At 55.9% G+C, this 11891-nt stretch overlaps 1 protein-coding gene across 4 annotated transcripts in view; it reads right to left on the bottom strand.

Annotated features, from left to right (window-relative positions):
- PTDSS2 (phosphatidylserine synthase 2) overlaps positions 1-11891 on the bottom strand; it is a 36349-nt gene that overhangs the window by 12990 nt on the left and 11468 nt on the right. For 2 of the 4 annotated variants that reach the window (XM_027860134.1, XM_027860135.1), the window contains exons 4-8: positions 9899-9966; positions 3473-3607; positions 3061-3111; positions 2742-2855; positions 849-967 (exon numbers count right to left, since the gene is read on the bottom strand). In XM_027860134.1, the coding sequence (XP_027715935.1) occupies positions 849-967; positions 2742-2855; positions 3061-3111; positions 3473-3607; positions 9899-9966 (487 nt within the window). Of the gene's footprint in view, positions 1-848; positions 968-2741; positions 2856-3060; positions 3112-3472; positions 3608-4232; positions 4358-5905; positions 6010-9898; positions 9967-11891 lie in introns of those variants that run through there. The other 2 variants (XM_027860137.1, XM_027860138.1) reach the window with 2 other exon arrangements.

The following is an 11891-nucleotide window of genomic DNA, read 5'->3' as shown; positions in this document are numbered from 1 at the left end:
GCATATCCCAGGGAGGTCAACGACAAAAATGAAAATGTGTCAAGCAGCCTTCTGGCAGTAGGTAGCAAAGAGCTGGAAGCTGTGGCCGCACATCAGCTGGGTCCCAGCACTTCCAAAGGCCATGCAGGAGGCGTGTGATGGTGCACGACCAATAAGACCTGGGCTTGTCCTCCAGGGATTGGCAGGAAGGGCATACGGGGCACAACCAGAAGCAAGAGAGCTGAGGGTCAAGTGTGTGTGTATGTGTGTGGGGGGGGGGGGAGACAGGAAGAGAGAAGGCAGATTTTTATTAACTGAGAAAAACAAAACTGAATTTAAAAAAATAAGAGCTAGCATTTATATAATGACCTGTTAGATCCTCAACACAATCCTGTGAGATAAGGACTCTTATCCCCACTTCACAGACAAGGAACTGAGGCCAAGAGGTGAACACCCAGACAAGAAGGGTCAAGCCCTCTGTCCACCAGCCTACATGGCTGCTTATGGAACTGGAAAGATTCCAAGCCCCCCGGGGGGAGCACCACCTCCCTTGACTCCCCACCCTCTCTCACCCCCACAGAGGTCATCTAGTCCAGACAGGAGGAACTGACAGGCTCAAAGATGATTGGCCTGGGGACTCCTAGGGCATACTAAGTGGGAGAGGCAGCATTTGCACACAGACCCGTAGTACTCCCCCCTGCTGTCCCGATCATTTCTCAGCCCTCCTACATGGCTCAGACCCTCATCGCCTCCTGCCTCCAGCCCACCCTCCCTTTCCCCAAGTGATCCCAGCCTTCTGGCTCTCCCCCTCCTACAGTGTGCCAGGGCCTTCCCTCTGGCAGTGCCCAGCCCCTCCTACCAGCACGTACTTGTAGGTGGGGATGTTCCACAGACCCTGCCACTTGTACGTCTTCAGAGAAAGCCAGCCCAGGGTCTTCATGCCACAGTAGATGCCCAGCCCGTTACATAAGAGCACATCCATTATCCACTGGAAAGGAGAATAGTGTCATACCCTGACCCATCTCCATGGGACATGCCACCAGGCACCAGGGCACACCTTAGCCCCTGATGAAGGCCTACTGTGTGCCCAGCACCAGCTGAGTAAGCTCGCAACAACCCTGGCAGGCTACTGTCCCCATTTCACAGGCAAGGAAACTGAGGCAGACAGTGGTGAAGGGACTTGCCCAGGGTCCCACAGCTAGGAAGTGGTCCCAGGTGGATTTGAATCCAGACCCAGTGCTCTGGGTCTAAAGAAGCCATGACCGTGAAATACGCTGAATAAAGCGTTACCGAACTGTCCCATAAAAAGCTACCAAGAGACAAGCAAGTACGGCAAACACGAGAGGCACAGGTCCGTATATCACAACTGCCTAATTCCGCCTTACACCAGACACTGCCTCAGTTTCCTTCTCTGGAAGATGGACTCAAAGGAGATGACATCTTGTCACCATTACAGAAATAAGGCAGAAAAAAACCTGTATATTGTAACTTAATACATCGGAGGAAAATAGACTATATCAGTACAGCCAAAGAAAGGTGGATCAAGCAGGATTTGTATCAGGAAGATGCCGATATTTGGAAAATAACCCAGCAACGATAAACTGATGTTTGATTGGGATTTGGAGAAAGGGCCTCTAATCACATTCAGTGGGAAAGACAGGAAGTGAGGCAAGGGGGGAGGGGAGGGCAGACTTCTCACCCCTCCCCCCCCAAAAAAGAAAAAAACAACCCAATGAAACTATCTTAATAGAAATGTCTTTCAGGAAGGTTTCCTTTGCCCCATTTCCACACTAGATGAAAACAACTTTAGTTTGTGGGTTCATTCATTCCACCCCCCACCCCACTCACACACATACACACACACACACACGTACACACTTAGACACTCAGTTACATACACACAAAACCACACATACTTCACAGTTACACACGCGTCCACACACATACGTAGTTACATTCACAGCTACATACAGTCACAGACTCACATAGTTACATACACATACACATAGCCAGTTACATACACACAGAAACAGTTACACACACAGTCACAACACACATACTCAGTTACACACGCAGTCACACAGTTACATACATACACATATAGCCAGTCACATACACACAGAAACAGTTACACTGTCACAAACACACTCTCAGTTACATACACACACACACTCACACAGTTACAGTCACAGTCACACACACAAACATACAGCCAGTTGCATATACACAGAAACAGTTACATATGCTGACAAATACACACAGTCACATACAGTCACACATAGTTACATACACAGACTCAGTTATATTTATAGTCACACAGCCACACGCAATCACACAGGTACACATATACAGCCACACACACATACTCACACAGTGACAATCTCTCACACATACCACCCATCCCTGTCCTAGCCACGTCCTTTTCCTGTCAGGCTGTGGGCACGAGGGGGTTCAGTGCACATTCTGCAGGGATTCCGGTGGGAGCCACAGCCCCCAACCTGTGTGTGACTCCAAGTAGCCAGGACAGGAGCCTGGTTCAGGCTCTGGAGCTCACTCACGGGAAACCGCCACTTTGGGTCTCAGCTTCCTCACCCAGCGGCCAAGCGTCTGAGGCGGGTTTGAACTAGGAACTCTGTGACTGCTCTGAGCTGCTTCCCTGCTCAGGGTCATACAGGTCAGGGGATGGGCTGGGTCTCACACCCACATCTGGCAGAATGAGGAAAGGAGGGGCGGGGCGGGGCCGGGGAAACAGAAATACCTACGTGATCCCACCAGCACTCGCTGAAATTGGGCAGCTGGTGCTCCAAGCTGTATTCCAAGAACTCGAACATCACGCTGATAATCATGCACATCCACCAGTCCCGAATCATGAGTGTCTGCAGGCACGAGGCAGAAGGGGAGCCTGGCACCCCCCCCAACCACGGCTGCCCAGGCTAGCAGCGGAAGGGCATCGTGGCCCCCTCCCTCCTAGCCTTAGGTCAGCCAGTCAGGCAACAGACGCCCCCACCCTCGGGGAGCCCACAGCCATGGGGACCAGGGCCCCCTCCTCTCCGTGGGGGGCCTCCACACCCCGGGCCATACCTTTAGATACCAGCCAAGGAAATGAGCAGGAACAAATCCATCCAGTTTGTCCTGCAGAAAAACAGGAGAGCGTCTGAAGGCTGTCCGAGGGGGCTCTGCCAGGCCCTGGGGCTAAGACTCCCCGTGTGACATCCCTGACAAGTGGCCTTCATCAAAAGACCTCTAGTGACAGCTAACTTACTACCTACCAAATGCTTCAAGACACGAATTCGAATCTGGCCTCTGACACTTCCTAGCTGTGGACCCTGAGCAAGTCACTTCCCCTCCGTCTGCCTCCGTTTCCTCAACTGTAAAATGAGGAGGATAACAGCGCCCACCTCTGAGAGGATTCAAGGAGATCCTCGTGGTGAAGCGCTCAGCCCAGCACCCCTTCTCGGAGCCCCGCGCCCCGCCTCCCAACCCCGCACCTCACCCAGATGTTGTGAAATGGGTCCGTCTTGTTGTCAGGATCGTAAATGAGGCAGTTTCCTCCATAGTCCCGCTCTGGTAAGGGGACGCCCAGCTTAGGGTCGATGTACTTCAAAAACTGCCTTCCATCATGCACCGTCTGCAAGACCAAAAGAAACCGGTTCTGCAGGAGGCTCCCAGGACCCCACCTGAGGCCAGAAAGAAGGGACGGGCAGAGGTCAGCCGGCCCCCACCCGCAGCTGGCCTCCCCCTAGCCCTAAATGCCACAGCGGCTCAGAGAGAAGGGATGAGGCAGGCAGAGGTCAGCCGGTCCCCACCCACAGCTCAGAGAGAAGGTACAAGAGGTCAGCTGGCCCCCCCGCAGCTGGCCTGCCCCAACCCTAAATGCTATCGCGGCTCAGAGAGAAGGGAGGAGGCGGAGCCAGGCTGAGTCTGGGGTCCTCCATGTTCTCCAGACCCGATAGGGCAAGTGAAGAAAAGCGGATGCCCAGGACAGAGCCAGAACTAGCACCACGTGCCTGGGATGCCAGGTTCTCAGCCTACCTCCAGCCTCCGTTCAAAGCTCACTGAATGCTCTCGATCCCCGCCCACCCCTACCCCCTTCATTCAGCAGGGCCATTTCCAAGGGGACAATGCCGATATGTCCTCCAGGGCAGGCCCTGAGGTGATTCAGGGTCCCAGCTGCCACCAGCCTTCTTGCTCGGAGGGGACTCGAGCCCAGCTTGGCTTCCTAGGCTGTTCTCACTGCTGCCCCCCAGGCTCACCAGTGTCCTGGGGAGGTTGGAGCTGGTCAGGGTGTGAGGAAGGGAGAATTCTAGATCCTGAGCCCAGGACAGCCCTAAGCCAAGATATGCCACAGCACAAGCATAAAGACCCTGCAAAATCCAGCCCAGTCAGCTGACAAGCACTGTTTAATCACTCACTGCATACCAGGCCTAGGGAAAGAAAGAAATGGAAGAAACAGCCCAGGCTGTCAGAGGGCCAGCATGTACACACAGAGCAGACGCAGGGCGAGGCCCCCCACAGAAGCCAGGACGGAGAGGCGGGGGCCGCTGAAGGGCCATGGGGCCCCCGCGTCCCGGGCTAGAACCCGCAGGTTTCATTCTGGTTAGGGTGTGCGTCCACCTAAGGCAGCAGGGGCCACAGCCCTGAGAGCAGAGAGAGGGGAGACACGTGCAGACTTGGAGATCCTCGTGTTCAGGGTCCCGCTTCCGGGTGCGCTCTCTGGCTCCGGCGTTGCCGTGACCTTCACGTGGGCGGCTGACCTTGGCTACACTAGGGAGGAGCTGTACCACACTGTCCCGTGGGACCTGGCCACCACCCTAGAGTGGCCACGAGAGTGAGACCAGGCCTCACGTGGCCCAGTCCTCAGTCAACAAGGGAGGGCAGCTCTCTGGCGCTGGTGAGGCTCCTCACGGAGACGTGGACACATCCTTGTGGCTGACCTTGAGTGGATACAAAGCCATGGGCATGTATGTGTGTGTCTGAGTAGGGGACAGTTTCTTTTCAAACTGCCTCGCAGACATGGGGGGGTCAGTGTGGGGGGACGAGGCCAGAGGTGAGAGTGGGCCAAGCTTCTGAGTCCGAGACAGACGAATGTGCCGGGCTGGTGAACTGGCCAGGGCAAAGGCGCCGCAGCGGCGAGCTCCCCAAGAGAGGACAGGGCCCAGGACAAAGACCAAAGGTCAGCGGGCAGCATGGGCGGACACCTCGTGGGCTGGCCGGGGGCACTGAACCTTCTCCTTCTCTAGCCCAGCAGGGGCGCTGCCCAGAGTGTCACAGAAGCCCTCCACAGCTTCTCATGCACTACCCTCTGGACCACCGAGCCTTACCTTTCTGTAGGGGGTGGTGCACAGCCCCTGTTGGCATGGGAGTGCCCCTCAGCATAGCACTCTGCACACAGTAAGTGCTTAATAAATGCTATCATGACTTGTTTGTCCTTCCACAAGGGGATTTCAGCCTTCATGTCAATGCTCTCTCCCCGTTCCGTCCACCCAATTCCCAAGGCCTGAGCCTCGCCTCCACTGGACCCAGGGTGGTCCCTCCCTTCTCGTCCTTGGCGGAACCCCCCAGCCTCTCTCCTCGTACGTGGAGCTCTGCACGTACCCTTGACCTAATTCTCTCGTGTCTTTTCCAGATCACTACCCACCCCCTTTCCATCCACAAATGCTACGGACAGGTCTACACCTCCCCCAGAGACCCTGCCATCTCCTCAGGCTTTTGTCCTACATTTCTCCCAGACCATTGGGTCTGGAGTCAGCAAGACCTGAGTTCAAATCCAGCCGTGGACACTTGGTAGCTGGGGGACCCTGGGCAAGGCCCCTCCCCTCCCTGGGCTGCTGTGAAGACCAGGTGAGATGGTGGCTGGCACACTGCAGGCCGTCCTCGAGGGCCTCAGTCCCTTCCCAAGCCCGAGGAAGCTGGCTTCCTGCCTCACCATTTCCTTCATCTCTATGAGAGTGACCGACGGCGAACTGTCTCAGGCCGAGGCGGTCTGTGCATCCCATGGCCCGGGGCTAGCTGCTCGGCTGCCCTTGGGGGGGCCCCGTGAGGGGACTGGGGGTCAGCACTTCCGGCAGTCTGGGGCCGAACCCTTCAGAGACAGCGTCTCCAGGCGCCATCTGTGGGACCGGCCGCTGTCGCGCTGCTGCCTTCGCTGCCGGGCGCACCACAGACTGGAAGAGACCAAGAGAAAAGGCCCATGACCTCTCTTTGTAAAAATAAAATCCAATTTTATTGATAGATGTGGTTTCTACAGTGGCTGCATTTCCCACCCCAAGCCACCCCCTAGAATCAAAAGAGGAAACTAACATGTTTCCCCACCAAACGTTGGCGTTGCATGTGCCCTCCGGGAGGGGGAGAGAAGGTGTCTCCTTGGGCTCTGGGGCCCCCATAACTGACCCTGGCGGTCCAGCAGAGGTCCAGCAGCCTCGGGGGAAGGGGGTCTCGTGGAGGGCACTTCTTTCCTAGCTTTCTTGCAGTCATTCAGTGTCTCTCCAAGCCCACCTGGATCCTTCCCAGTGACGGCCTGTCATGTGCACGCACTGGGCACCGGGCACTGGGCACTGGCAGGACTGACAGCATCTCTCCGCTGGTTTCCGCAAAACGTGTGACTGTGGACACTTGGGGCTCCAGGGGGCCAGCCAGTCTTTTTATCGCTGACCTCCCTAGCAATGCTTCTCTAGGTCAAAGAGCACGGCACCTCCATACCCAATCCGACGGCATTCTTGATCTCTGCAGCATCTGGCCCTGCTGACCAAGCCGTGGGCTGTGGACACACGCAAGGCAGACTTGCAGAAATGACCGTCTCTATGCACGAACCTCCCACATCTCTGCATCCGGTGGGATTCTCTCTTCTGAGCTCTGGTCCCTCCCTCCCTCAGGCTCCCAGGTGTGTGATGCGCCCACACATCCAATCGGCTGCTCCGTCTTGTCACGCCTACCTCTGAGCCTCAGAGGTGTGGCGGTGGAGGGCCCGTGGCGGCCATCTGGTTCAGCAGAGGCCAAGACTTTCTCAAGGGGTTTACTCTTTAGAGTCCCCGGGAATGTGTTCCCCCTTTCACACCCCTGTGGGTGCAGATGCCCTGTTCTCCACATCCTGCCTGGCTCCCCTGCCTCAAAAGGCCTCCTGGTGCGCAGGCCGGAGTCTGTCCCTGATTCTGAATCGCCGGGACCTTGTCTTCACAAGCTGCTCCCCCACTAGACTGCGGCGAGCACCCCAAAGAGAAGCTGGCTCCTTGGGGTTTGGGTGTCCCAACGCCTGGCCCAGCCACAGCAGGGGCCACATCCACAGAGGCCGGTTGGTGGCGCTGGCCACTGTGAAGTGGATGAGCAAGACCAGGGAGCTGAGGAAGTAGGCAGAGCCTGAACGTACCAGGCCCTCCCCAGGCAGGATGTGAGGTTCTCCCCAGGGAGAGGAGGGGGAGTCACTGCAACCTGGACCTGAGTGCCAAGAGAAGCCCCCTCTGAAGGGACGATGGGGGCAGAGGGTGGGCGGGGGCTGCACTCATGTTCTCTGCCAAGGAGATGATCTTTGAACAAGCAGGCAGATGGAAATGAGATGAGATGAGAGGAAGCATTTATTAAGCCCTTACTGTGTGCCAAGCACACGGATACAATTCAGAAGTTAACACAGTAGAGGCAGGAAGATAAAGAACAAAAGGAAGCTGTGTGCTTGGCAGAGGCAGAGAGAGGCTGAGTTCACGGCATGGGAGTGGCCATGATGGTGGGCGCTGAGGTGAGGGGATGGCCACGGAAGCAGGGGCCACGGTGTGGAGACAGCCACAGCGCGGGGACAGCCACGGTGGTGGGCGCTGTGGTGCAGGGATGGCCAAGAAGTGACTTGGAGATCGGGTTGTGGGCAAGATAAGGCACAAGGTCACCCGTGAGAGCTCCAGGGTTTATGGGTGATGGGAAGGATGACCACCAGAAAGGCAACGTGGGTGGAGACGGTGGGGAAGTGGCTGTGAGGCTGGGTACTAGGCCCAGATACAGTCCGAGATCACCTCCCTGAGTCTGCCATCCCAGGCTGAAGGCCAACCTCCCCATAGTGAGGCCCAGATGGATGACATCCCCACGTCACTATGGAGCCCCTGGAGCCAGGAAAAAGGCAAATGGCCCGATTTTCACAAAAGGGAAGGGCACAGAGCGAGTAAACCACAGGCAGGGAGATGCGTTCTGGCTCTGGAAGACTCTCAAAAGCCTAATGAAAGTGAGAACGAGGGAAACGTGAGTGTCAGCGGAGCCTCACCAGGAAACAGTTCCACCAGAGCGGCCTGACCTCGACTGTTGCAAAGTGTCTGACCACGTTTGCGTCTGACCGCGTGGGAAAGGCGCAGACACGTGGCTAGACCCAAGCATCGTCAGGGGGATTCAGAGCCAGAGACCGCCGGGAGGGCCCAATGACCTGAGCGTCATTAGCAGGGACAGAGGCAGGAAGGCATTCTCATCCCACCCCTCTGGGAGCCCATTCCCCACTCACAAACCTTCCACACACCCCCCACTCAGGCCTCCGCCATTCTTCAGAAACACTCCCCACCCACTCTTGTCCTCTCCCTCCTTCTCTTTGGCTTCTGATCTGCTCATCCAACATGACAACGGGAAGCCTTTCCTCCACCCTCATCCTTCAGGACCACTGCTGATCACCCACTTCTCTGATTTCCTAGAGACTCCTCTCCCTCCCCCCTTTTCCTCCTTCCTCCCCCTCCTCTCCCCCTCTCCTCCCCTTCTCTCTCTCTCTCTCTCTCTCCAGGCTGCTGGCACCGGCTCCTGGGACCTGCTTCTCCCCCCTAGTGCCAGCACATCCCCGTTAGCACAATACACCCGTTAGGTGTATTGGCAATCAGGGCTGGTCAGCCTAGATTCCAACTCTGAACACTCTTGGATTCTCTGGGCCAGAGCTCTGGGAGTCTCCCCATGGAGCACAAGTCACATGGGGAAATGAACTCATCTTGCGTGTTTTGCACCGGCCGTGGCTGAGGAAGAGCACTGCTTTCTAAAAAGAACAAAGCGGCCCCACGCCGGGTCTCAATACTTAACCTGAGGCTCACTGAGGGAAACTCACCCCTAACATCTTTGTTCCAGTGACTCTGAGGAAGGGGAGAGGGAGGGAAAGAATGAGAAAGAAAGGAAAAGGGGAGGGGAGAGAGAAGAGAGGAAGGGGGAGGGGAGGAGCAAAACCATCCAAATACGTCAGCACTCAAGGGTAAGGGGCTGAAGGGTGGGGAATCCTGATACCCCTGAAAAGGACGTGATCTTGTCTGGTCTCAAGAGGAAAACAGATACTTGGGAACATGAATCTTCTCTAAGCACACACTGGCCAGAACGTCCTTTGCTCAAGAAGGAATGACTAGGCCCAGCAGGGGGTGGGGGCCCAAATGCCAACCCTGCTCTAGGGAGGACAGGCCTCAGAACCCCCAGGTCTGACTTCTGCCTGGGGAGAGCGCCCACAGCGATGCCCCACTCACTGCAGAGCTCCTGGGGGGCAGCCCAGGCCTCCTCACTGAGCTGGATCTCATTCTGTTGAGATCTGAGGCATCAGTTGCAGGCGCCCCAAATTCTTTGCCAGGAGAGACAAAGTGTCTGCTTCCAGGTCCTTATCACTTTCAGGCCTGACATATGAGTTAAAGAGAATGGCGCTTTAAGATGGTCCCATGAGCTATCAGGTGCACGCTACCTGAGTAAATTGGCTGGGTAAGCTGGTCCACGCGGGGCGTCCCAGAAGACTGCAGCCACCTCCACATGTTACTGTGACTGCTCCCCTCCTCCTGGGTGGGGTGTGGCCCTAGACCCCCCCCCAGTCTACGAGTCAGCACGCGCTCAATGGTTTTGAGGTGGGAGAGGCAAGGACACTTTCTGTCTCTTCCAACCTCGACGCTGCCGTGGCCCCGCCACGGTCCATGCTCAGCGTGGCAATGACAAAGTGGCTTACCTGGAAGAGGATGAAGATGAGGAAGAGCTCGTAGACGACGCTGACGCACAGCCAGAACCTCCAGTAAGCTACAAGGATACAGAGAGAGCAGCAGGTATTGGCCTCTGATCTCACCCACCCCAGGGGGCTGAAAGGAGGCCTCCACTGGCCAACCCAGCGATGCCCAAACCTTGAATTCCTTCCAAGGGCCTGACGGGCCACTCACTCCCCGCAGCTCGGGCAGCCCCCTTGGACCACAGGGGCAGCAGCCAGACAAAGCTCCCCAAGTCCACAGCAGGAGCATCCCTTGGCGGCAGCTTGCCCTCTGCCCTGGAAGCCACGAGTCCACACCAGCGGAAGGGCACTGGCATCACCCGCCACCCCCAAGAAGGACAGACTGAGGCACCTCAAGGCACTGCCGCCATCTGCAGGGATGTCGAGGCCTGTCCAGGACCGGACGTTGGGAAAACCCGTGGATGCTCTCGCTCCATAGAACACTCTCTCCCTGCTTTTCTTCAGTGAGTCAGTCTCAGCATCACCAGAGTTCCCTCTCTTGGCGACATCACCGGTGCAGTTCGTAAGCCTGCTCCTACCATGTCTTTCACCCAACCTGCTGCCAGCATCATGCTGGGGCCTCCATTCATAGGCTAGTCACCCCTCCAACCTCCACTGCTCCCCACCCAAATGGCCCCCACTGACTGAACCCTCAAGGCCCAACAAGGCCCAGGCTTCACTTGTACACCTCCAGGTAAAGGAGCTCACCACCTCTTGAGGAACTCATTCTTTGCCTCTTTTCTGATCCCAGTGCTGCTTAGGGGGACCCAACCATGCCCACCTATTTCTCTGCCTCACCTCCTCCTGATCGTCCCGATCCTCCCACTAGGGTGCTTTCCTCGGGACCCTCCCCAGATGATTGACATCCTTTTTCACTCAGGGAAGGCACAGGACAGGGCAGGAGCCCACTTGGCACAGTGCCTCGCATGGAGACTGACTGAGGATGTTTTCTCAGCTTCAATTACCCTAAGGAAATACACCCTGATTTTTATCCAACAGTTGTCTAACCCTAAATGCCTCTCTTACCTGAGACCTGTGAAGCTCATTTGTCCCAAAACAAGAGGAAGCCTTTCTATTTATCCCTGTCGAATTCTATCTTGTCAGATCCGGCCCAGTGTTCTAGCCTATCTAGTCTTTGCGTCTCCTGACTCTTGTCATCTGCTGTGTGACCCCTATCAGTATGGTGTCCCCCTAAAATGTGATATGCCTTCCATCTGTGCCTTTATCCAATCACTAACCAAAATAGTCACCACCCAAAGCCAAACACAGATCCCTGAGGCACTCCACTGGAGACTTCCTTCAAAGCTGACTTCTTAATCTGTGCCACATTCATTTTAGTTATTACAGTCTAGCCCACATCTCACCACCTTTTCTGGATAAACAGTGTGAAATTCTTTATCAGATATTGCAATAAAATCAGACACAATCCACAGAAGGAAGGCACTGGAAATAGAGGCCTCAGAGATGGCTTCTTTTAAGAGGTGAGATTTGAGCTGGGACTTAAGAGGGAGCCAGGGGACAGAGAGGAGGAGGGACAGTCTGAGAGATGAAGGGTCTTGGTGAAACAGCCAGGATGCTGGAGGCACTGGATTGAAGAGGATGTGCTGGGGGGTAATGTGTAAGAAGATGATAAAGGGAGGAGGGGGCTGGGTATGAAGGGCTTTGAATGCCAAGCAGAGGATTTTGTATTTAATCCTGGAGATGAGAGGGAGCCACTGGAGGTTACTGAGTAGTGGGTGACATGGTCAGACCTGTGCTTTAGGAAGATCACTTTGGTGGCTGAACGTTGGATGGAATGAAAGGCAGGCAGCTACTCCAGCAGCTACTGCAATAGTTCAGGTGTGAGGTGATGAGGGCCTGTACCCAGGTGGGGGCAGTGTCAAGAGAAGAGGGAATATTGGGGAGATACTGCAGAGGTAAAAAGGACCAGAGACTTTGCAGAGGCGAAATGGACCAGAGA

This window comes from Vombatus ursinus, unplaced genomic scaffold (assembly GCF_900497805.2).
Source record: "Vombatus ursinus unplaced genomic scaffold, bare-nosed wombat genome assembly UNPS02014176.1, whole genome shotgun sequence".
NCBI classification, from domain to species: domain Eukaryota; kingdom Metazoa; phylum Chordata; class Mammalia; order Diprotodontia; family Vombatidae; genus Vombatus; species Vombatus ursinus.
Note: the sequence above shows the minus strand (reverse complement) of the source record. Positions and strands in the feature narration are given on the sequence as shown.